Source organism: Furipterus horrens, unplaced genomic scaffold (assembly GCF_987537825.1).
Source record: "Furipterus horrens unplaced genomic scaffold, mFurHor1.1.pri manual_scaffold_2, whole genome shotgun sequence".
Taxonomy (NCBI): Eukaryota; Metazoa; Chordata; class Mammalia; order Chiroptera; family Furipteridae; genus Furipterus; species Furipterus horrens.
The window spans coordinates 188404017-188431049 of NW_028327172.1; the positions used below are offsets into that span (position 1 = coordinate 188404017).

The 27033-nt window shown below is 38.4% G+C and overlaps 1 protein-coding gene across 1 annotated transcript in view; it reads right to left on the reverse strand.

Moving 5' to 3' along the window:
- Positions 1–413: 413 nt before the first annotated feature.
- Positions 414–27033, reverse strand: part of GABRB1 (gamma-aminobutyric acid type A receptor subunit beta1) — a 342039-nt gene continuing 315419 nt past the window's right edge. Inside the window, exons 6-9 of the mRNA XM_090268178.1 lie at positions 19080–19217; positions 18824–18976; positions 15749–15993; positions 414–1193 (exon numbers count right to left, since the gene is read on the reverse strand). Coding sequence (XP_090124304.1) covers positions 849–1193; positions 15749–15993; positions 18824–18976; positions 19080–19217 — 881 coding nt within the window. The 3' untranslated portion in view covers positions 414–848. The remainder of the gene's footprint in view (positions 1194–15748; positions 15994–18823; positions 18977–19079; positions 19218–27033) is intronic.

The window sequence follows — 27033 nt, forward strand, 5'->3', positions numbered from 1 at the left end:
ATGAGTTCAGGGCTGCTATTTGAAATAGTTAAAAAAAAAAGAAAAGGCAATAATCCCCATACTCTTATTCTCAAGAAGAAAAGAAAAATGTCCTCAATGGTTACCAGGTTGGATTCTAATGTTAATTTTAAATCAGCCTAGAAGTCTGAGAAAGAAGTATTGTCCCAAATATCCAGGTTAATGGTGAGGTGACGTTGGCAGATGTGGTTTGCCTAACCTCCACCAGCCCTCGCCATCCCAACGTCCTCTTACAGGGAACCGAGATACCCTTCTACTATGTGAGTACTGGGGGGATTTGGGGAGTGGAGGGGAGTCTTCCTTCCTCTTCTAGGCTCCTTTATGTTTTCTCTTTTTCCTGGAAATCTGTAACTTGTCAATGGCTTTTTTTTTTCCTTCTTCTGAGATCCTGGAAATTGTGTTTTTTTTTTTTTTTTTTTTTTTTTTGGCAGTATGAGATTGTTACAGCTTACCAGGAAGCAGTTTGCGCAGAGATCTAAGTTCTCTTTTCATTCATTATTAAAAACGAATTTAATAAAATCCAGGGCAACTAGGAAAGACTGTTCAAGAGCAACCTATCTAACTTCTCCCTTTTTGTGCGTGTGTTTGTAAACATGGCAATTAATAGAGCTCTGAAAGAGCTGATAACCTGGACCACAGTAGACTGGAAAAAAATAGTTTGTTTTTTTTGAAGTAAACATGGTGCGGTAATAAAATTGATATGCAATACCTAAAACCAACTAGATGGCTGAATCTCTTACCTCAAAAAGTGCAGCAGCATCGCTGCTGGGGACCTGTTGGGGTTAAAAATCAAGAGGAAAGTAGTCGGTTATGAACCATTAGGACAGACCTTAGTGTACATAGTAAAGCCAGTAAACGACGTTGAAAAGAGAAAAGGTGATGGGGAAAAACATTCGGGACCACTTGTCTATGGAATTCACATCAGTCAAGTCGGGGATCTTGACTTTGAGTTGCGAGGCTCGCCTGCGGATGCGCCCCTTGCTGTGCGCGCCGTGCCGGTCCAGCGCGCGCCCGTACGCCTCGCGGCTGCTCATGGGCTTGCGGTACTGGATGCTGGCGCTGTCGTAGGAGTACATGGTGGTCTTGGGGTCGCTCACTCCGGTGAGCACTTCTGAGCCGCTCATCTCATTCCTGATTTCCAGGGTGCTGAGGAGAATGTTGCCATGGGCGTCAACCTGACAGAGAAGGGACATAGGCATAATTTGTTTTCATTAACCTGTGTCTGATGACACCTCATGGGGGTTCATTAAACACTGCCAACTAGGCATCTTGCTCTGGGTGCCTCCTGGATCTGGAGACTGATCTATGTATCTATCTGTCATCTACCCATCCATCCATCCATCCATCCATCCAGCTACATCTATCTAATCTACCATCTCTCTTCATCCATCCATCCTTTATCTCTACCTACAAAACACATGTATGTTTGTGTATGTGCATGGACTATATATATATTTATACTTATAATTACATATATTATTTTTGTTGTTAATAACTACCACTTATTGAATCCATGTATGTACACATATATACAAATAACATATGTTATGGTATTTTTTTCTTGTCACAAAAGTGGTATATGGAAACGTTTAAAACCAGAAACAAAAAACAAAAAATAGAAAGTAAATATCCTATCCTATCTCACCCCAGTGTCGATTATTTTTAACATCTTGCCAGCCTTCCACTCTTTTTTTCTATCCATATAGATTTTACAAACACAGGTTCTCTGGTGTATTTTGCTTTGCAACCTGCTTTTGTCAGTTAACAGTATAACCTGGTCACCTTTCCATGTTAATAAATATTCCTCTGTGATATCATTTATTAATAGCTGATGTGGATACGGCATAACTGAATTAATTGATTGTTAGATGTCAAGGCTTATTTTACTTTTGTAGTATTATGTAAACAAGCCTGCAAGGAACATTTTTAAGTTCAATCTTTGTGCATATCCATAATTATTTTCTCAGGCTAAACAGCCAGGGGTGGGATTCTTGGGTCAAAAGCTATGCCTGACAATATTTTGACTTTTATTTCTTCACCATTGTTCACTGTGGCTTCCTGCCATTTCAGTGATTCCCATTTGAGATTTTCTGGTTCTTCTCTATGCTATGCTGCCACACACTTTTTGAACAACAAGAAATGTGACCATGTTTGGCCTACAATATGACTTTGTCTAACTTCAAGCTGTTATACTTTGCAAATTGATTTACTTGGAGGAGACCTGGTTCATTCATGCAAATGAGTTGACGTACTTCCAAGGGCAACACAGGCAGCTGTGTCTGAATCTAGTGTTATGAGCACAGTATCTAATTTATAGTAAATACTCCATAAATGCTTTTGAATAAGATTTTTCTCAGTAAACACTTATTGAAACCCCAAGGTATAGATAGGCAGGCAAGGACCAGGTTATGAAGAAAGAAATAGAGAAACACATAGGAGGAGGTAAAGGTAAGGGACGTAAAGGAGAGACAGAAAACAAAGGTACAGGGGTGGCATGTGATGTTGGTGCCATCACGGATGAGAACTAAGATTGTGTCCACCACTCTGCCTAGCATTATGGCAGATGCTTTGTGCATATTGCTTGTTTAATACTTACAACATCAAACTACCTCAAGTTTACTCCCTTAGGAAGTGCCAAACCTGAGATTACAACCCATGTCTTGTCTGATTCAAAGCTCCTGTGTTTTTTACTGAGAAAGGACTACTTCATAGTCCTTGGCTTTCACTACATCTAGTGATGCAGTCGTTAGCTCTAAACTTTGAGTTAATTGAGAGTAATTGTGACTGAATCTGTCCCCTCTCTCCATTTTTATCTCCCATTATCTTCCTCTGTGAAACATGTCGCTCTAGTCTAACTGAGTTACCCGTTGTGCCCTCACTAGAACTTCTGGCTTCTTTATTCAGTGAGTTACAATTGACTTTTGTTGTTGTTAATAACTGCTATTATTGACTTCCACTGTGTAGTTTATCTCAGTTATTTCTCATAAGACCATTATGAAATATATGAGTCTTCTAGTTCAGCTGATGGGGAAACTGAGCTCAAAGAGCCTAAGCAAATTGCCTAGGGCTAAACAAAGAATAAGCACCTAACTTAGGATCAAAACCCAGCCTTCCCTTTGACTCAAATATAATTTTCCCTCCTCTTTGCATGTTAAGAAATATGTTTTCTTCAACACTCAATTTAAATCCTACTTCCTCTGTGTAACTGCATACCTTTCCTGATCAAGAATTCTTTCTCTCTCTCAAAATAAATAAATAAATAAATAAACAAATAAGAAAAGAAAAATAAATAAAAGAGAACCACATATTGATTGCACACGACTTTCCAAATACAGTGTATGTGTCAAGTATTTGTGTCTGTGTGTGTATAATATATATACACATATATCAAGTCTATGTTTGAAAAAATTATGTATATGAAAGTTTAGGTTATTAAAGAAGGTGGTAGATTTAAAGCAATGGGAACAAAGTGCAGGATTTATTTTAAAAGAGACAACTATATTATATGATAAGGTGGTGTACATGATTTTGCTAGGTATTGTGGTGTTCTAGTCAAAAGAACCATAAAACATGGGTTTGTCCTTCAGCTAATACTTCTTTGAGATACAAGAGAAAGACAATATTGGAAGTGACGAGAATTTTTAACCAAATGATAAATAGTACAGTATTGACCTTGATTAAGGGATTAATAAAAATGATGTCATCAGGGGCTAAGGAAGGCTTCATGAGGGAGGTGTGGCTTGTATTGGGTCTTAAAGGATGGGTAGCAGACAGAACAAAGGAGTGGGTCTTGACAACTATTTCCTCATCCTGGTTTTATTATTAACACTGTTTCCTCATCTGTAAACAAAAGGTTTTCACTGGATAATCTAAGCTTCTGTTTCCAATTTTTGGAAGTCTTTGAGTATGAGGAATATTCCAGGCAGAAGACATAGCTTACTAAAAAAATACTTGTAAAGCTGAATCACTTAATCTGGATTGTATGCATCATTAAGTTACATTATTGTGAACTTTCTCTAAGTAAACAAGTTACTAAAATTTAGAATCAGCCAGTGAAGCATACAGATGCTCCTCATTAAACAGAAGTCGTGGCAAACAAGGTACTTTTATTAAGGTACTTTGGTTAACCTTGATGGAGACTTTGGTGCACTTATTAATTGCATGCAGTTTATTGGTTTGTGAAAATCCCCCAAATATTCTGTCATTGAGCTAGAAATCATAGCTTATAGTGGTATGACATGTAAAATAGTGAATCTATTTCTGAAATTACCCATTATGATATAGTTAAAACAATATTATTGTTAGAAAAATATAAGAAGTGTCATAAAACAATTCTTGTTCCTCTCCAGTATCCCTCCTACACAGTCTGGGTTTTATCCTAAAAGCTGTGTGTGTGTGTGTGTGTATGTGTGTGTGCGAGAGAGAGAGAGAGAGAGAGAGAGAGAGAGAGAGAGAGAGAGAGAGAGAGAGAGAGAGGAAGAGAGATGATATGCTCATGAATTACTTCTGAGGTGTGATTTCATCCTCCATAGTTTAAGCTTTTTGCTGCTGGGCAAAGTGGATGTGTGGCAACCACGCCACTGCTGACATCAACAAGCTTTGGGTTGACTCTACTCTAACCCCTGCTCTTTGGAAAAGAGTGATTTTCACTTTGCCTCAAATATTGAAAACATCCAAGTTACCCTAATATTTATAACGGGTAGAGGAAATGGCCATTGTTTTTCCAGAGGCAATAAGGAGTCATGTTGTGCATTGCTTCAGGATCTGCAAAGGTCAAACTCTGTCTTGTTAATAAGGAAATGTCAACATCTGACTTGAACACCATCCAGACACTGAAGATTTTAAAACCTCGAAGCAGGAGGAAGTGAGGCAAATAAAAACGTCAACATACTGGATTTCTAGGGCACATGCAGACTCATAGATTTCCTAAAACACACTGATGTTGAAATAACTGTTCAGTGAGATAATTATTCTCTACTCTTCATGCTGCCACAAAGAAAGGCACTTTCCACCCCAATCCCCAGGAGAGAAACTATGGGAGGGACGCTTCCAGCTTCTGCTGTCCTCCTCTGTCACTGCTCCCACTCACCTATCTGATGAGTACAGGTGTACTTGGTTCTGTGTCTTCTGGATTTTTCTCTCCCTCTTATCTGCTTACAGAGAAGATATAACCTAGTTATGGATGTTCACGCTGAACCTGCTGTGTTGATGGGGAAGGCCTGCAGTTACTAGGTAGTTCTGGTGATTGGGGAGGTAAATCTGTCCAATATTGTGGGGGATGACTGTATTATATTAACCTCATCCCTGAACACATCATCACTGATTATTTTTGTTTCTTTTTTATTTTTTAGGTTACAGTATCACTGAACCTAAATTTAGAGAAAATTGATACACTTTTTATTGACGCTTTAAGAAGGTTAGTAAGTAAGCCCTCTCTCAGACAGATGATCAAAATGCAAGCTCTAGATGAGTAATAAATGGGAGTAGTGTGTGAAGCTGAAGATCTGCAGCCCCAAGGACTTGGTAATACACACCCCAGACCCTATTAGACAAGCATAGTTTCTATGCTGTAAGAGGTAATTTTAGGTGGATCATGGATAAATGTTTAAATGTTAATAGTTCACTCACTCATTTATTCAATACATGTTTATTGAGTGCTTACTATGTGATAGCATTGTTGCAGGCACTGATGAAGAAATCAGCCTCTCTATAAACAATAGGACAACATATCCCATATCTTAGAAATTCGAAGATCTTGACTAATCATCCCTCTTAGTCTGGTATCCTCCTTCACAAACCCTGTGACTTCCCCATCTTCTATTGGTTCTCAATGTTTTATTATACAAATACTATGACCTCCTTCAAACTTGGATTTTCAGTGCTTTTTCCAACGGACTTTTATAATTTTGTTCACTATGGCCACGAGCTCCACCTTCTTGTTGCCTGCTGAGCCTGTCTCTGCTCTTCCCTCCTGAAGGTCATGATGCCTAACCTTGAGGCTTGCTGACCACAGGCAATTCTTGAATGGGCTCACATTTTAAGGAAAGTCTGGCATTTCACTGCATACACCTGGATTGGGGGACCTTCTCCTTCCTTTCTACAGTGCAGTGCTCATTAACTACAACTCTGTTTTTTAAATTCTAAGGACAGATGGTCCTGGGATGATCGTTGGCAGCCGTCCGTCTCGAGAGACGATGGTGTAGCTTCTTAAGAGTCTATCTGCACCGCCGAGAATGGCTGTGCAGTCCAACTCGGGAGTGACACGGTATCTGTCTCCTCCCGTGTTGAATCGACATCTTGCGATGACGCTGGAGTGTCCTCTCCAGTGAAGCTGAAGCTACAGAGCCTGGGCAGGGTGATATGGAGGGTCTGCTGTTGCCCATGCAGCAGACCCCCCCTCTCTTCGCAGCTGAAGGGTCCAAGGGAAAGACGGAGTCAATACAGCTTGGTTTCAGGTGCGCCGCAGGAGTTGCCGGTGTTGACTACAACGTCGAACCGCCTTAGGGACTCCGGCTCTGGATTTTCTGTCGGGGTTTACTCCCTTAGCCTTTCCCCTGAAGAGGTATGCCGCAAGGCAGTGGAGGTTTTTTGGAGTCAGAGTTTTCCTTCTCTGATGTGCCCTGACTGGAAGATCGAACCAGCGACACTTAGCTCGCAGGCCGACGCTCAATCCACTGAGCCAAACCAGCCAGGGGCTCCTGGGATGATAATAGTGAACAAAATAGACAAATTTGTGAACTATTGGTGCTTAGATTGTTGTGGAGAAAAAACATGACCACTATGGGAAAGAGTATAGAAGTTCCTAAAAAATTACACATAGAACTACCATACAATCCAGCAATTGCACTTCTGGGTATTTATCTGAAGAAAATGAAAATACTAACTCAAAAAGATATCTGCACCCCATGTTCATAGCAACATTTACAATATCCAAGATATGTGAACAACATGTATCTAAGTTTTGTGACTAGAAGAAATTCTGCCTCAAGACTGTAACATAGAAATCCTGTTCAAGTTTCCAGCATGCTTCACAGATTTCAGGCTTGCCATTTTCCACAATCACATGAGCCAATTCCTTAAAATAAACGTCTTTTTGTATGTATGTTTATTCTGTTTCTATTGGTTTTGTTTCTCTGGAGAACACTGAGTGATAGAAAGCATAGGGCCAAATTCATGAGAGTGGTTTTCAAATGACCAAAGTCCAGAAAACATTGATTTGATGGCTATATTTCTTCCCTCAATAGAAACCCTAAGAAACATACAATTCATTTTCCAGCTTGGGTCTATTCTTTTGTCCACCCTCTCTCTCTCTCTCTTACCCTGTCCTTTTCTCTGTCCCCATTATCTCTTGAACAGTGCCTTAGGCTGTGAAAAATGTTGCCACTCACTGAACTTAATTGTTCTGGATATTTTCAATATATAAACATAGCAGGACTCATTTCAGTGTAATTGGAATAAAATACAATCTTGTTTTCAGTGGCAGTTTTAAAGCCCTGTTGAGAAATACCTCCAGGCTCAATCTACTTTGCAAACAGAAAATTATTTCTTCTTGCTAACCAATTCAATTAGATTCATATTCACAAAGTGTCTGAAAAATAGAGCAGGAAGCTGATGGCAGTGATACTGGCCACAGACTGAGCTGCCCTCCGGAAGCCTGCAGTCCACAGAATGGAGCTGGTTGGGGTGGTGGCTGCCTTCACCTGCAGAGAACAGCAAGCCACACAGCCACAGCTCCCATCTGCCCCTCCCACTCATCAAATGGACCAGTCATGCTGTTGCTGTCAGTCACTCGTTCTCACCAGGGACGCCAACCCTCAGTCCCTTGGCCTCGAATTCCTAAAATTGCTCTTTGCAGGGTGAGGTGTGGAGGAGATGAGAGGCTTTGCACGTCTCTGCTTGTTTTGACAACTACTGGCAGAAGTGGAAACTTTAATATTTCTAGAAGCAACAGAAGGTTAAGCACAAGCTTACATAAATCTAAACTGCGCATGTTATTCAAGAAATAGGGAAGATAAAAGATGAAGATAAAATGCAACAGCTGGCACCTTTCCAGAATATTGCTCAGGTAGCTATATTTATCCTGGATCTCTTTGTTTCCCTCATTTCTTTCGTTCCAAGTACGTATTAGCAGATCCTAACAGCTCTACTTTGAAAAACATCCTGATTCTAACCACTTTTCGCCACTGTCACCTACTGGTGTGTAATTTACCGTCCTCTTTCCAGGAATTCAGCCATGTATAGTCTTTTCTCTGCATAGCAGCTGGAGTGATTCTTTTAAAATGTAAAAGAGATTATGTCTCCTCTCTTGGAATCTTCTAGCTACTTCCCAATATATAGAATAAAATTCAAATTTCTTATCTGAGTCCAAAAAGCACCATGTGATTTGACTCCTGCAGGCACCTCTGCCCTCCTTTACTATCACTCTGCCCCTTAAACTCCCTGCTCTAGACACATTGTCCTTTTCTTGGCTCTCCCTTGATGTTCCTAAGTCCTCAGGCTATTGTCACCTGCTGATCCTCTCTCCTGGAACACTCTTGCCCAGGTTGTTACCTGGATAGCTTCTCATCATTTTCTTCACCACAATTATCATCATCCACCTGTATGTCATGTACTTATTTACACATTTGTTGATGGCCTCCTCTGAAATGTAAGTCCTAGGAGGGCAGCTGCTTCTTTGTTGCTGCTGCTGTTCATCACTGTACGTGCCCCTTGCTCTTCCAGAACTGAGCCTGAGATACTCCAAAGGAGGGAGGAGAAGATGTCTGCAGATTGAGAAACTCTGAAACTTGGAGCCACCGCTCTGAGCTCTGCTTGAGTTTCAAAGATCAAGGACCCTTCCTGAGTGGCTAGAATCTCTAGGATAGTGGTTCTCAGACACTACTGTGCATCTGAAGTCCATTGGGAAGCTTTTGAAAAATACAAAGTTGGGCTCATTTCATTCTAGATTAAGATCTCCCCAGTCTGCACTTACATGGGCATTTCAAGAGTCCTACTTAGATCTAGTGTACCTGCAAACCCACAAAGCACTTACCTTCTTTTTAGACAATTAAGAATTAACTACAAATATTCACTGTTCAAGCCTGAGAGACATATGACATGAAAATTGGGGAGCAATTTCTTAAGTTGATGTGAGTGGGAATTTGTTGAGCCTTGAGTAGAGAATAATGAAAACAAGGAAACAGAAACTGCCCTGGCTTGTGTGGCTCAGTGGATTGAGTGCTGACCTGCAAACCAAAAGGTTGCTTGTTCAATCCCCAACCAGGCACATGCCTGCATTTAAGGCCACTTTGTTTTTCTCTGCAGCATTTATTATTCCCTGGCATCATGTGTGTGTCTGTGTGTGTGATGTTCATTGTTGGTCTGGCCCACCCAAATATAAGCTTTTGTTTTAGTCATTGTTGACAGTATCCCCAGTGCATAGAGAGTGTTCACATAGTATGACCTCACTAAATATCTGTTAAACTGAAAAAAGGAGGGAAGCATTGGGTATAATGCTAAACTATAGGAGGAGCACCAACTCAACCTGAGGAGCACGGGAAGACATCAGCCAAGATGTGAATCTGGGGAACAAGCAAAACAAAAGTTCCAAAGAGTGAAAACATCGCAATTTGGGAAAAACTACGTTTTAATTCTGGAGCCAAGTGTGTGCTGGTGAAAGGGAGAGCGAGGAGCCCTAGGCAGAAGAAGAAAACAGAATGACACTGTGGTGGACCCTGTGTCCCACACTAAGGAGTCTAGATATTTTCCTTCAGGCGAAGAGATGGATTGTAGTGAAAGCCTAGTGGTTTGACATACCTGATATGATTCCATCTTCCTGTTGACATCACCCTGATATTCCTTTGGTGCATGTGCCTGAAGTGAGCTTCGGGCACCAGCATGTGACCCAGACCTGAGGCTTTAATGTCTTTCATCTTCCTGGTCAGAGGGATTGATTTCTTTCAGAGAATATGACTTAATCCTACGACTTTTGGTTGTAACTGTTTGGTATAAGAAAGTACTTTGTTCTGGGGTTGTAGAGCTTTGACACTCTAAACTCTGGAGTTGCAGAATGACAATGACAGTGGGTCTACTGGAAACAAAGCCAACATAAATGAAAGAAGAAGTATGAGATGGAGAGGGGTGCTCACTGATGACATTGCTTGAACATCTGGATATAGCCATGCCTGAAACTATAGCCATGCCTGGACCCTTTTTCATAATGGCCAAACATTTTTCCTCTCCTTTTTTGTTTCTTAAGCCAGTTAAGTGAGTTTGGTTCCTCTCTTGTTCACCCAAACAGTCCTAGTTGTTTGGGTATAGAAGAAAATAAACAGTAGACACCAGAGAGGAAATGAGAATGAGATAAAGAGATCGGTGAGATAAGATGTGTGTGTGTGTGTGTGTGTGAGAGAGAGAGAGAGAGAGAGAGGGAGGGAGAGAGAGAGAGAGAGGGAGGGAGAGAGAGAGAGAGAGGGAGGGAAGGAGGGAGGGATTTGGAGATTATTGAGAGAGAAAATTAGATTGCTACAAACTCTGGAAACTAGATAGGATTAAGCAAAGGCTGGAAAACAAAAAGTGAAACAAGCCAGATTTCGTTGGGGCAGGGATTTAAGGGCCAAAGCAGATCACGAACTGCCAGCACAAATTTCTCCAGAATCCAAGATGACATGTCAGAATAGTTCAAGTTTCATCAAAAGCTGAGGAAGTGTCCTAGTGGCCTGAGGGTGAGGCAGGAATGTGGGCTCCCGGGCCTCAGCTCAAAGGCTGATACAGATATCCAGCTATTCCAAACTAGATTAAGGGGAGTGCTGTGTACTTTCATGGCGCATGTTGTATCTTGAAATTAGTCATAATACAAAGCTGATTTATATATACAAATTTGTCTAAAAGTGTAGGTGTCTAAAGTGCACACGACTCACCATGGAGAATAAAAATGGGAGAAAAGAGTTCAGATTACAGTATCAATAAGTAATTTGAAAGGAAAATTCTACTTCTTGACTGTTGGGATTTCAACTGTATCTTTGGTATGAATCTTTGGCAGATTCCACCCATGTCCTCCATGACTTGAAATAATTTTGAATGAGTCTCTGATCACACCTGTCCATGCAACAACTATTTTAATCTTAGGTGGATCTATTGGCAAATGGACAGGAATTGTGGCTGCAGATACAACCATATATGATCCCAGGTGAGTACAAACGTGGCCCTGAGGCAAAAGTGGCTTACTTACAGCCCAGTTGTACTGTGAAATATGTCTTTCAAAACTCTAAATACCATCTCTAGTTTCAAATGATGCCCAAGGGGTTCATGAATCTACAGTCTTTATCACCTTGGAGGTTGAAACTCTCCTAATGTCTGGATTCAGCATCTGTACTCATATAAAAAGGTGCTTCGGTGCAGCTGGTGGAAAAATAAATCAAGACAAAGCAAGCATTTCTGAGGTTTCAGTACAGCTACCCCTTCACATGAATGCCCAGCCAAGGCTATGAAAAGCAGCGTGTAATAAATGATCAATGCCACTCTATGCTCCAGGGTACCAAGGCAAATATTAGGGATCCCTCAGATGAAAATTCTCTGGGACCACAGCACATATATCATTTGAATTCAACTGTTTACAAGGATCTAAAGGGACAGAAAAGAATCATTCAACCAAGAAATAAAAGGAAAAGCCTAATATCATTTTCTAGTTTTTAAATTTAACCAAGGGGTAGTATTTTAAAATACCGCACAGGTTGTATTATTATCTTAACTGCTGGAGATGATACACTGAACAGATGAAGCAATACATTTGTATTATTATTGACACATTGTCTGTCTGAGCTTCAGGTTTTAGAAGAGGGTAAGGATGATCGGATCTGGAAAACCTAAGTAGCTGCAGGGATGATTATGTTGCCTGAGATGGTAACACTGTATTTTTTATTCCACATAAATGTGAAGAAGTTTATAAAATCTTAGCCATAATATTCATTTGAAGATTATATCTATCTGAAGTCATATGACACTGTGATTCATAAAGAATAGCAGAAGTTGATATAAAATATGTTTTAAGAAATGTTAAAAATCAAAGTGATAGAAACAGTAAGAAAGTTGGGGGCAGAAGCTGAAGTGAGCTATCATCTCTTTTTCTTACTTATTAGGAATCTATAAGGATTTTACAAAACTTATGTAACACTCAATACCTTGTGTGTTATCTAAGACCTCATCTTGAATGGAGACCCCTCTAGCATTCATTCATTCAGCAAGTACTTATTTGGTATTTTCTCTATTCCAGCCATTGAGGAAAGAACAATAAGTATAATAGAGTGCCTATCCTTGGGAAGCCTGAACTCTGAAATAGACGTTGAAAAATAATTGCACAGATACACTCACAATTGTGGTGAGTCCTATGGAAGAACACAGGATTCCATGAAAATGAATATCAAGAGTACCACATATAAACCAACAGGGGGGTGTCAGTTAAGGCAACCCTTGAGGTAGTAGCATATATAGTAAGAGTTGATACAATGAAAAAATTGAGAGCAAACCAATATTGCCTTCAACTTCACTAATCCTTTCTTCTGCTGTATAAAATCTGGTTCCAATCTGTCTAATAATTTTTCAATTCTATGATTTCCATTGGTTATTTCTTCTAGTTTCTTTTTTCCCTCCGAGACTCACTATCTCTTCAAGCATTATTTATTTATTTATTTATTTGGTTTTTCAATTACAGTTGTCCCCTTTTCTCCCAATTTCTTCAAGCATTTTTAAAGTGTTTTCCTTTGGTCTTTATTTTAACTTTTTTTTGAAATGATTGTAGATCCCTAAAAAGTTTCAAAAATAATAGAGAGGTTCCATACACTCTTCACCCAGTTTCTCTTATTAACTACATCTTATTTAAATATTGTATAAGAGGAAAACCAGAAAACTGACATTGGTATAGAGTGTGTATAGATATGTTTAATTTTATTAGTGTGTAGATTCACATAACTGCCACCGCAATGAAGATACAGAACTATTCCACCACTGCAAAGCTCCCCATCACACTATCATCCTTTTATAATCCATCACAACTATGCCTTGCTCCCCAACATCCCCACCTTCATCACTAACTCCTAGCAACCATTAATCTGCTTTCCATCTCTAAAATTTTATTTCAGGAGTGTTATATAGATGGAATCATACTGTATGTGTTCTTTTAAGATTTTTTTTAAATATTCAGCATAATGCCCTTGAGAGCCATCCAAGCTGTTGCATGTATCAGTACAGTAGTTCATTATTTTTTATTGGACTAGTATTTCATGTTATGAATGTATTATAGTTTGCTTAACCATTAACTGATTACAAGATATTTTGGTTGTTTCCAGTTGTAGGCTATTTCCTATGAACCTTTATATATATTCATTATAGTTATTGTTATTATTGATAGTTCTTACATTTTAAAGCAACATCTAAGAGTTTTTGCAGGTCTGTTTTTGTTGACTAAATTTTTTCTTTTGATTATGGGCACACTTTCCTGTTTCTTCTCATGTTTACTAACTTTATTATAGACTAGATATGTTGATGATGCATTATAGAAATTATGGATTCTATTATCTTCGCTGAAAAATGTTTTAACAGGCAGTTATATTACTAACAGATCACCTAGAATGTGTAGAGACTTGGTCTGGGGTTGTTAGGGTGAGTCTATTTTTCCCCCTTAACCCAAGGGAAATCTGTTATTCTTGTGACCTGGTTTTTACTCTTGGGGTGTGATGAAAAGCCTAATTTATTTACCAAAGAGCCCTAAATGGCTAGATTCAAACTCCCAAACTCTGACTTCCATATGGTGAATACAGCTAAAAATTCTGTTTGTTATTTTTCAGTCTTTCAACTCTTTTTCTCCTCTGGATGTCTTGGCATTTTACCTATACATTTGCAGTTCAGGGATCAATCAGGGATTCATGGGAAGTTTATACTCAGATTTTAAGTTTCTCTTGTGGCTCGTTTCTTTCTGAAAAATTCAGGAACTCTGGAAATATTAAACTTCATGCTCTGATTCATCTGACTGATAAAAATAAAAACTGCAGTTAAAAAAAAGAAATTTCTCTCGTCCTACATCTCCCAGATTGAGGAGTGGCCTCAGGGAAAAATCTATATAAACACAGATTTCATGAAGTGCAATTCCCTTCATTTGAGGGTTGATTCTCCTCTTGCTTTTGCTTGATTTGTAGTTACTCTACCATGTCTTCAAGCAGATTTTTAAAACTTCCAAGTTTTATAATTTTTAGTCTGCTATAAACTACTCTTTTGTTTTTTAACATAATTTGTTTTTGAATTTTGGCATAGTTTTGTCTGCTAAAGTTTTTGTGAAAAGCATTTGTGGACTTCCTGGTCTAGCTTTGCATGGAATAAAACACATTTTATTCTTCTTAAGTATTTCATCTCTTGACAATTGAGAGATTTTTCTGTTTTCTCCTGTATTTCAAATTAAAAACAAACAAACAACAAACAAAAAATCTCTGTTCTCCTAGAATTAAAGTTTTCTGGTTTGAGATCCAATAAAATCTTACTATATTTAAGCCCAGTATCATGCAGTCTGTTTATGAAATAAAGATCAGTTAGATGAGAACTTTTAAATTATTTATTAGCCAATCACTATGTCCTCTTCAGAGCAATACATAGTATATGTCTAGATATAATAAAATACATGAGGCTTTCTTTCTGCCTTTATTTTTCCTTTACACCTCAGAAAAATTCTCATATCCTGACGTGGAATCATGGAAAATGCCCAGAAAATTTAGTGAAAGTTTGCTTTATAATCTTTTTATTTTATTGGATTAAATAGATTTTATTTTGCTTTACATTTCCACTGAATAACCTCTCTATAGAACATCACTTTTCTAGCTAATTGAAAGACCATTTTCTCCTTTTTACCTTCCCAATTCTACTTGTCTTTTGTGTGTCTATCTAGCGCATATCTTCTGAATTTTTCTACCAGTGGAACTATTGAATATATCACTTTATAATAGAAAAAATAGAAATATAAAAATAAAAAATAAAAGAATAAATAGAGCATTAATATAACTTAATTCTGTCCAGTGAGAGCATAGGTTATAAGATCTACCAATAAAAAGAAAAAAAGAAAAAAAAAAAGAATGGCGATGTCTTGTACAATATATAATAACAGCTAATACTTACTGAGTACTCACTATGTTCCAGGTATTGTTTAAAATGCTAAACTAAAAAAGAAACCTTATTCAGTTCTTATAACAACTCTGTGATATAGGTATACCATAATAATCTCCATTACGGATGATGATGTTGAGAACTGACATTTGATAAAGAATTACATAGGTCGATTTGCCAGAAATTATAAAGCCAGTAAGTGGCAGAACTGGGAATTGAGTCCAAGCAGTTTGAAGCCAGTCTGGTTGTAACCATTATGCTATATTCTCTCATTTCCACTCCAGAGTGCAGAGTTTATTCACTTTAGTTCTTACTTATTTATCAAGCAGACCTGGAATTATTCTTTTGCATATCGTTTTACAACAATGCAGCTTAGAATAATGAACTTGAGGTTGAATTTTAGACCCAGGTATGTTATAATCTATATAAACTTAAACCTAACTTGTTCCATCCTCAGTTCTCAAATATGTAAAATGAAGGACCGTTTGAGCCTTATTAAAAATAAACTAATATTTTGATTTTTTTCTTCTATTTATTATGGGAGCCCTGCGCACCATGCTGCTGATAAATTTCAGAAGAATCTTCTTGGGAATAGTTAATATGTTACCTGGACTTTATTCATCTCCAGTTTGTTCTTCTCATTGGTGCTCTGGTTTTGTTTGCCAGCTCCCTTTTTCTGAGGGCCTTTTCCAAAGAAGATGTAATTTACAAAGGCGTATTCCAGCAGAGCCAGGAACACAAACACAAAGCAACCCATCAGGTAAATATCAATCGCTTTGACATAAGGGATCTTTGGCAAGGTCTCCCTGAGGTGAGTGCTGATGGTTGTCATTGTCAACACCGTGGTGATTCCTATAAAACAGAAAGACACAGCTTAGCTGAATGCATTTGTTAAGTTGCCCCTTTTAAGATTAAGAGGACATATGTCATTCCCGTATGGAGGCCCCAGAATGATTGCAATAACGCAACAGGCCACTAGGTTTTGTGAAAGACAAAGCTGAGGAGTCTGTACATAGTTCATGAACAAATCATAAAATGAAATGCATCATTAATGGAGAGTTGAAGGCCATTAAAAAAATAATGCATAAAGAAAAAAGACAGGCAGATGGAAAGGAATATCAAAAATCTCATTGATATTCCTACTGTCTGATGTCCAATATCCCTCATTCGGTCACATGTTACATCTTTGTTCTTCCTTCTTTTAGCATCTCATTTCCCTTCTAAATCTGTTCTTGTGATACTAATTCCCACAGCAGCCTCTGCCAAGCTGAAAGTTGGTGACCAGTTAGTTTGAGGAAACCTACTTCATTCCATGAATCTGTAATACACCTAGGTCACAAGGTATTACATTTTAAAATAAATCAATAGTGAGACAACACTAAAAAAGAAGCATATAAGAAAGTTCATGATTTACATGAAGCCTTTGGTTTGTGTATTTTAAGATATAGTAAAATTTTGTTGCTTTGGGTTTTCAAATATTACCTCTAGATTTTGATCCCAGAACCTAGAATAACTTAGTTCCCTGGAGCCAAGAAAAACTTCCTAAAGAATTCAGCGCAGGTTTGTTAAAGAAGTTTAAGGCTGTAAGTTCTTAAAAGGAAGAGTACACATTATCTGCTTTGTTAAGTATAGCATTCTTAACCATATAATGTTTGTGTGGCTGCATAATGAATATTTTTTGTTGATGAAATGATAATTGAAGAAACAAAAAGTGTAAAAGAAGTTGGAAATGCATGTAGATAGTTTGTGCTGTAACACTAATATTACACATTTGTTTGGTGTTTTATAGTTTTAAACACTTAGTTATTAGTTATCTTATGTGGCTGTCATATAACAGCTTGCTGAGTGTGATGGGGCAGGCGTGTCATTTCCAACTGGTAGCTGAATAGAGAGAAAGTCTGAGACTGGTTATTTTGCTGTACATCACCTAGGAAGGGTCGAAAAAGCAAGGAGCTGTTAAATGCCAGCATTTAAAATAAAATCAGAGAAATGAAAAGGAAAGACATGAAACTTGATGGTAGTCTTTAAAAATAAAGACAGAAAATATAAAATAAATAATACAGACAAAGGAAAGCTAGCAAAGTGTATGGAAGGTAGAAAATGAGAAGGGAAAAAATAGTTTAGCATTCATTTGCCAGTCGTATTATTCCAGATAGATTCCATAATTTGACTATTCAACTTCTAGGGGAACAGATGAAGTAGGAAGTCCAGGCTACCATACAAAAAGTTTAAATGGTTTAGATCAGTGATGAATTCAATTGCTCTGCATTGGCATGAAAAGCTACCATGAGTGGTCTTACTTTTGAATAAAATTTTAAATTTCACTTAATGTAATTCTAGCTAATGTCCTTGAGAGAAACAAACAATTCATTTACAAATCCACTAGTTGCATTTCTGCTTTTATTACTTGGTCTAATTTTTTTAAGCAAGATGGGTTAGGAAATGAATGTCTTTCATACTTACATAAGTGTTAAAATATCACAGACTTTACATTTCAAAGTACAGGCTAAGTCAGCATATTTATATGCTGATATCTCTAATTAAAATATCTTTAGCTTTGAGGATAGGCCTGTATGGAGAACCACAATTTATGAACTTGATAGTTATTATTCCCTGCTGTGGACATCATCCAGTGAGTTTTCCTGAACCATAGCATACACATATTCATGCTCACATTCAAATAACATGCAGATACATGCATATAATAGGGTAAACTATTTAATTTCCTTAGTCTTGGAATGTTCAAACGTTGATCAGGGACTGCTAGCACTTGGCTTTGTGAGCCTTATGTACTTAGCCATTGGAAATAAGCTGTAGAGATGACAATTAGTCTAGGAATGAGAGGGTATGCTGATCATCTAGTCCATTCAGTAGTCTCAGAAGAGATGTGTATGTTACCTTAGACAGAAATTATCCTCTTTTGTATTTGTATGTGAGTGTATGAGAATAAGCCTCAGAAAGTGATAACTGAAACGGCTCTATGATAAAATAATGAGACAGATCTACCCATGCTTAGATTTGTCAAACAGACCTTATACATCTGACTTTCCAAGGAACCATTTAGAGTCTCTATATGGCCTTCCAGCTTGCAGCAACTACTCAACCATGGCAAAATTAATTCTGAATTTTGTTCCCCCAGGAAGGAAACCATTTTTATTCTGCGCTGATCACAGATCATTAATATAGCTGATGAATTCTCTGTGCCTTCCTTGAGTGTGATGAGCTTCATTTAAGGGAGACTCAGATCAATATGATTTAATTTTAGTTCATGTTCAAGAGATAGTATTTTCTAACATTTGACATAGCTTGTTAATAGTCACAATGTCTAGCTTTCTACAAATCCATTTGAGAATAATGCATTGTAAATGTCCTCCACTGTAAAAATCAGGGACTGAAGAGAAAAATCATCACACAGTTAGTTAAAATTAGTATAATAAGAATTTTAAAATACACTCTAGGAAGCACTTACATAGTATTGACCATACTCCAAGATTTTTAAAAAGATATTACATTGTAAACCACTCTGTGTGTGCTTACACTTAGATATTTTATTATCGGGCTCTTATGTTAATCTCCTTCCTTGGCTTGCTGTAAGAAAAGATCATTGCCTATAATTTCAAACATTGGTTAATTTGTTTAAAGCTAAATCCCACTTGCTCTCTACAGTGCTGGGAATGATTACCTAGAGCAACTCTGGCTGCAGAAGCATCATAGTTGATCCAAAAAGACACCCAGGACAGAATTGTAATCAGTGTGGAAGGCATGTAGGTCTGTAAAATGAAGTAGCCAATGTTTCTCTTTAAACGAAAACTTAGTGACAGTCGTGGATATGATCCTGAGTTTAAAAAAAAATAAGAAAAAATCAGATTATCATTTGGTTGAAACCATCTTCTTTCCTTCACAGTGCCCCTAATTTATTTTGGGGGAAACATCCTCACCAGTTGTGAACTCCACCTTCTTGGACACCATCTTGTAGTCGACAATTGAAAATTGAGGAAGCTCAATTTTATTTACTCCCGTTACTGCTCCCTCTCCTCCATTCCAGTAAAACTCAATGTCATCAGTGGTATAGCCATCTGAAACCAAGAAATATAGCATAGTTTAATAGAGCTCAGCTGGTCTAGGAATTCATTTGGAAGACTGGGAGCTGGAGAAAACATTTCTAGCTGGTAATGGTAAGATGACTGGGTTCGATATAGGTCTCCTGATGAGTGCTATTTCTGATGGGTTGCTAGTATCTGCATTGAGAAGTTGGATACATCTGGCTTTGTGAAATAAGTTCTGTGATTATTCAGTGATATCTGATATCACCGTTTCATGTTTATTCTCCTTGTGTCTACCAGTGGGCACATTTTGGTTAGATTGAGGGTGGGGTAGCTGGATTCCAGATGCCTGGGCATAGATTTTTATTATGCATCATTTAATAACAAATATAATAATAATTAAGCACATAATTATTAAAAGGGAAACAGAAAGGATAAGAGATGGAGTATGAAAAACCAAATTTGCACATACCCATTACATGATTGAGACATCAAAAAATAAGGCAAGCTTCTATCCATATATTCTTATTACTGCTAATATGTAGGTGAAAATTTTAAGAACTATATGGATTCTTGATGATACTTTTATATCATAGTATTTGTGATGGTGATCATTAGTTAATTTAAGGGGAAAATATAAAGGACGGTAGATTGCAATAGATGGGTCCATCCTGAAGTCTATTCACTTCTGCTCTCACTTGCCATTGGTCTAACTGGGTTATGGTCATATTTAAGAGGAACTTACATAAAAGCAATGTGTTTTTTTAACATATATTTAATAATCTACAAATCATTTAAGGCATATTGAAGGCTATATTTGTCTCTTTCTACCTGCTAGAGACAAATATCTTTCTAAATTCATTTCTTATTTATATTCACCTTCAATAGAAAAAGCATTAAATTTTTTTTTCCATTAGAATTACTAGGGTTTGTGTTTCAAAGATATAATGTAGCCAACATTATGTTGACTTATGATTAAAGACAGTAAAGTTTTCTGAGAGATAAATATGTATATTTAAAATTTAGAAGTGGAATGTCAGGACTCCATCAACATATCACTGGAATAAGGTAAAAAAATTTAAGCTATTCTTCCTCTTTTTTTTTTTTTTTTGAGGGAAAATAAACCTGACTCAACTTTGTTGTTTTAAACATTTCTAACTTCTCTTCAAAGACCTTTTTAAAAAAATTCTTAACCCTCAACTCATTAAAATCACTACTGTTTTATATATTTTTTTACTTTTGCCACTCTATAAAGATTGCTACTTGCTATAATATATTTCAATTTATTTTATTTTTTTTCTCTTTAAATCATCTACTTCTAAGTCCAAGAACTTTACCTCTCTTTGTAGAGTAATCTACATATTCAGTAAGCCATTTCACAATGATCAAAGCACAGGCATAGAAATAGAAGATATATATACTTTTAGATATGATCCTTAGTGTCTGAGAGGCTGTGAGACTCTCTTTACTTATTGGATTTAGAGTGATCTGCATGGGACTTATTGGCATATTAGAGATTTATACCAAATTTGGGTATAGATAAGTAAGTAAGACTGTGATTCTTAGCATCTGTTTTGAGAATCTGATAAAAACTTCTGAACTCAAGATATTGAGAAAGCAAGCCACAGACTGGGAGAAAATGTATGCAACATAAATGCCCCTCAATAGAGAAGTAGTTAACTAAATTATGGCACATTAATGTACTATTAAAGGGCATAAAAAAATGAGGATATTTATATATATATATATATAATATGGAAAACTCTCCAAAGCCACTTTTAATAAAAAAAAAAATACCAAAGTGCAGAACAATAACGTTTATAACATACCAACAAGATATGTGTGAAAAATATGGGAGAAAAATATATTTGTTTGTATGTGTATATTCATAAAAAACTCCGGAGAGTCAGAAAGCAAACTAGTAACAGTGATTTCCTTTCAGGGGTCTAAGTAAATGGGTGATAGAGATGGGAGGGAAATTTTCACTACTTGAATAATGAAACTATATTAATAAACTAAAACATTAAATTAAAAACAAGGCAGTTCTAGAATCCTGTATATTTTCTATGTGTGAGCAATGAAGTTTCAAATACGCAGCCCCAGTGTGACAAGGAGAAGAGGAAGAATAGAGCTTAAAAATATGAGCAGAGACACAGTGGAGTGCAAATTTCCACAGATTCTCATTATTCTACAGCTTAGGCTCGTCTGAGGCAGACTGAGGGCACTGTGACCAAGGCCAGCCCTGGCCTGTAGTGCTGTGCTTTTTATAGGCTTGGATGTCTATTTGTGTGACTGCGATAATGGAAGGTCCTGGTGGAGGGGGTGGCTGGTCAGAGAGGCATAATCTTAGGAGATCAGCAGCTGGTACTGGCCTGTACTTCTGCCCACTTAACTCAAATCTACCGAGTCTGCTCTCTGTGAGGAAGAAGAAAATGAACTTTCAGGATCATTTGGACCTTTCTCTCTTTGGAGCCATAAAAGTGCCTTTCTAGCAATGCCAAATCAGATCAGCTAAAAAATTCATAGCGTTCAAGAAATAGAAACAAACCAGTTGGCTTGAAAGGAGAAGTGCTGATGCCAGGCCTGAGGGAAGTTTCTTCTATGGATCTTTATATAGGATGAAAAGAGCCCCACCATCATCCATTCAGAAGATGGCATGAGAAGCAAGCTTTTTCAAAAAGATAGATGGAAACAAAATAAATAGTTTAGTTTTTTAAGAAACCTTTAAGGAGAGACTTCCGGCCAAGATGGAGGTGTAGACAGATATGCTGCATCTCCCTCTACAACTAAAAAGGAATACAACTACCTCAAAACTAGAAACAACCAGAAGTTCCAGAAAATCAAACTGCATGGAAGTCCAGCAAACAAAAATATAAAGACAAATACTCATCCAGACAGGTAGGAGGGGCGGAGAGGATGAGGTGTGGTGGCGGCAGCAGCGACAGCAGTGGCAGACCAGAAGAAAGTGCAGTAACACATTTTAAAAAGTTAGGAGGAACACCTGGGGAGCATTCCTAGCTCCTCACCAGACCACACAGATTATGGCCCCAGCACTAGGGAAAATCAAGCATCATTGCTTCTGACTGTGCAGACCAGTGGGGGTTGGGATGGAGGCAGGAATTGCCAGTCTCAGCAGAGTCCACTTGTTTAAAAGGCCGCCATGGTCCAAGAACATCTGCAGACCAACCCACTCTGGGAATAATGGCCAGGGCAACAACGAGAGAGGTGACAGTCCCATACGGAAGTGGGAGAAGTGCCTGGAAAAGGGGTGAGTGCTGGGCAGGTGGCATTGTTCCCTCTCAGACCCCTCCCCCACATACAACGCCACAACGTGGTGAAACAGGTTGCCCTGTACCGATGAATCCCTGAGGCTCCGCCCCTCACAACGTAACAGGAACAACAGTTCTACCTGGGACACGGAGGCAAACAAGCACAAGATCCTGTCAGAATGAGGAGACAGAGAAGTATGGCCCAAATGGGGGAATGGATCAAGTTTCCAGCGGGAGAACTAAGCGATGAGGAGATAGCCAACCTAACAGATGAGGAGATAGACAACCTAACAGATGCAGAATTCAAAACACTGGTGATAAAGATGCTCACAGGCTTGACAGATATGCTTGAGTATGGCAAACGCATAAGAGAAGTGAAGGCTATGCTAAGTGAAATGAAGGAAAATCCACACAAAACCAATGGTGAAGGGAAGGAAACTTGGGTTCAGATCAATGATTTGGAACATAAAGAAGAAAAAAATAGTCAACCAGTGCAGAATGAGGAAGCAAGAATTGAAAAAAATGAGGAAAACTTCCCAAATTTTGCGAAGGAGATGGACATACAGGACTGGGAAGCATGGAGGGTCCCGGGCGAGCTGAACCCAGAGGGGACTACACCAGAACGCATCATGATTGAGATGCCAAAGGTGAAAGATAAAGAGAGAGTCCTGGGGTCAGCAAGAGAGAGGCAGAGAATTGCCTACCGGGGTTGCCTATAGGACTATCAGCTGATTTCTCAGAGGACACTTTGCAGGCAGGAAAGGACTGGCAAGCAGTATTCAATGTGATGAAAAGCAACCTTCAACCAAGATTACTCTATCCAGCAAAGCTATCATTTAGAAGGAAGGGCAGATGAAGTGCTTCCCAGACAAGGTAAAGCTAAAGGAGTTCATCATCACCAAGCCATTATTATATAAAATGTCAAAGGGACTTACTTAAGAAAAAGATCAAAACTATGAACACTAAAATGACAACGAACTCACAACCATCAACAACTGAATCTAAAAAATAAGAACAAAATCCAACTAAGCGAACCAGATAGGAACAGAATCATAGGTATGGGGATCATTTGGAGGGTTATCAGCTGGGAGGGGGGCGGGGGATAAATGGGGATATGATGCAGGGACTAAGAGGCATAATCAGTTGGTACAAAATAGACAGGGGGATGTTAAGAATAATATAGGAAAGGGTGAAGCCAAAGGACTTATATGGATGACCCATGGACATGAACTAAGGGGATGGGATTGCTGGAGGGAAGTGGGGTACTGGGCAGAGGGGAGCAAAGGGGAAAAAATTGGAACTACTGTAACAACATAATCAATAAAATATACTTAAAAAAACCCCAAAACCTTTAAGGAACCAAGACAATATATCCAAAATTTAAAATTGTCTTTCTGTCTGACTTTATCTGAGTGTGAGTTTTAGACCAGCCTGTCTCATTTCCTTGGCTCATCTTTATATGCTATTGGGGTGATCTTTCATTCCGGCAGGCTCATGACAAGTCCTTCACATTTCACCTATGAGTAACCGTCCTATTCGGAGCTAGACTGAACATGAGTTTTCTTTTAGTTGGCCATACAGAATATTTGAACTGTAAGTACTTGTTAGGGAAGAAGTTCTTAAACCCAGTATTTAGTTGCTCTCTGTGGAGAGAAACACTATTTATAGATCAAACCTGAATACCCACCTTGGCCCTTGGCCCAATTTGGGGCTGGATTCATCTACAGTTTTTAACCTTATTATGCCTCTGTCATTAGCTTGATGGCCTTGGATGTCCCCTTTTTAGTAGGCAATAAAAACAGGGCTGATAGAATGCAGCTTCTAGGTGCTGCCCAGCAGAGGTGTTTGCTTGCTCACTTCCCCTTCCTGAGCACTCTAACGTGGGCTTTGCTGACTTCTCCGTTGGCATGGACAACTCTGGGTTCAACCTCTCATCTTCCCAGACATCCCTCAGGACTCCTGCTGAAGCACAGACTACCACCACCTTTACAATGGCAAGGCAAATCAATGGTAAATGTATCCAACATCCCAGTACACATAATCTGAGTGCCTACCAAGTGTCAACACTACTCTAGGCACTTAAGATGTACAGTGCCGAAGAATAAGCTTAGCCCTGCTTCAGAACCTCATGGTCTAACAGCAAACTCGGAAAATTATTGACCTGAGGGAATGAGAGATAGTTTTGCAGAGGAGTTGGCCAGGTGGGTAGACCAGGCCTGCTTGGCAGAGAAATTAGTATGTAGAATGAATAACATAAAGGTAAGATGATGTCAGTGGGAAACTAATTCTCTTAATAAAGTTTATTCAGTAAGCAACTTAACTTTAGCAAAAAACCCGTGAAGTTTACAGGGCAAAATTGAAAACATACAAACACTGTAATATGAGATTCTCAAAGACTTCAGTATGCAACAGTAAAAATGAGCTGAGAAGAATAGTGAGTAGGTAGCCACAGCTGAGTATAGGAAGAAGTGTAGACAGATACCCAAGGCAACTAGCCACATCCTTCCTGCTCCCAATTGCCTTTTATAAATTAGACAATGTGCTTGCTTTGACAAAGCACAGAACCATGTTGAATTTTAATTGCCTTATCTGTCTTTCTTCCACCAGGCTCCGAGTTCCTTGAAGTCAGGGACTGGTTCTCATTCTTTTTTGTACCTCACTGTCTAGCATATGTACCAAGATCCTAGCATATGGTCAATAGCCAATAAAAGTTTGTAGAATATTGCATTCTTGCTTCTCATCATCAGACTCCTGGCTGTGTGTTACCAACCTTAATTTGACAACCAGGCAGTAACCTATGTACATGTCTCTCTACTCATTCAGCAAGAGGACATATACTGAGTGCTAAGTGTCAGGTGGTGAAAAAGTCCTGGGTGGGCGGTGAATAAAACTGACATGGCTCTTGTCCTCTGGAGCTTGCCAGTGCCATCTAAAATGTTATACATTTGACAAAATTCCTTCTGTGGCACGTTCTGTGTGAACCGGCTTCCTTTACCACACGTCCTCGTCTTCTTTAGGAAAGATAAAAACTACATTTCCCAGATTCCCTTGCAGCTAAGGTTGCAGCTATGATTTGGGTTCCCTAGATCAGACGGAATTAAGTGATGTCAGAGGTGGTGTTTGAAGCATTCATTTTGTTGGTGCAACTCATGTCTTATAGGCAGCTCTGGAACTAGGAATTCTGGGTTTAGCTTTTGTGGTCCTCAAGTCAACATCACCTTCCTGACTGCTGGAGCTATCAGTTCCCTGGGAGGGCCAGTCTGTATTGGTATCTGGGAATCATTTCTAGTGGCCTAGTCTAAAGCCTACTGTTACACTTTATTAATTTTGCAAGCATCACTTCTCTGTATTAAATCTTGTCCTGCTTAAGCCAGCCAAATGGACTTCTGGTATTTGCAACAGAAACTGGACTGATGCACTCTCTCTTCTAGGAAAAAACGATTTGCTCCAGGTTTGGAATTGCCAGAGCTTTACATTAACACCTCTGTTGTGGCTTGTACCAACTATTTATCTGATGTTTCTGAACCTCATATCTTGCTTTCTACACATTGCTCTGTATTCCTGGTCCCAGGCTCCCTGTCTCTCCAGCTTCATGTTAAATGCTACCCTTTTGAAGAACTGGCTGAAGATTATAAGGTGGAAGTGGGAGAGAAGGCTCTTGATTCTGGCTGTGGCCATGTGGTGGTGCTGTAGTTGCTTGTGATTGATGCCAGGGCAGTAGAGTTATGGCAGACTCGCCGCAGTTCAAGAAGTGACATCACCTCTTTAGGCAAGTCCACAACTATCTGGAACAGCATCTTGGGTAGGATCACAGAAGTTTCAGACTCGTGGGCTCCAGCACAGGGCTGTTAGCAGCTTCAGGATTTGGACCCTTTTCCTCTTCTCCCTTTTGCTTTTCCAGCCCTTCCCATTTTTGTAACAAATTATTTCTATTAAATTCCCTTCGGAAAACCTGAGTGGTTTCTGCTTTCCTGATGGGATCCTGTCAGTTATATAGTACATTTTATAGTGCAAATATTTCATCTATGTATGTAACTTTGTGTTTACCTCTGCTTTGTCATATCCATTATATATTATTATATTATGCTATATTACATTATAAACTTTAAAGCAAGGACATTCTTTTATTCATTTTTTAAAATTCCTGATACATAGAATAGATTCTGTCTTTAGTAAGTATTCCATGAATGTTTTCTAAATTTATTGATTTTAAGAAGTGGGTGAGAGGGACATTGATTGTTGTTTCACTTATTTATGCATTCATTATTTGCTTCTTGTAGGTGCCCTAATCAGGATTGAACCTACAACCTGGGTGTATCAGGACAATGCTCTAAGCAACTGAGTTGCCCTGCCAGAGTACCCATGCATATTTTTGAATCAGTGAGTTAGCTGCTTAGAGTTCTAAATTTATTGTTCCAAATCAGTAACCTGATATAGGTAACTTATTTGGTAACATTCTTGAGCTAGATTTATTTCTTGATTAAGATGATTCTGCTCACAGGGGCTTTACAGGTAGATGTGAGCAAAAAATGGAAAAAGCTACCTGTTAATTTTAAGCTTACTGAGTAACTAGGTGTTAA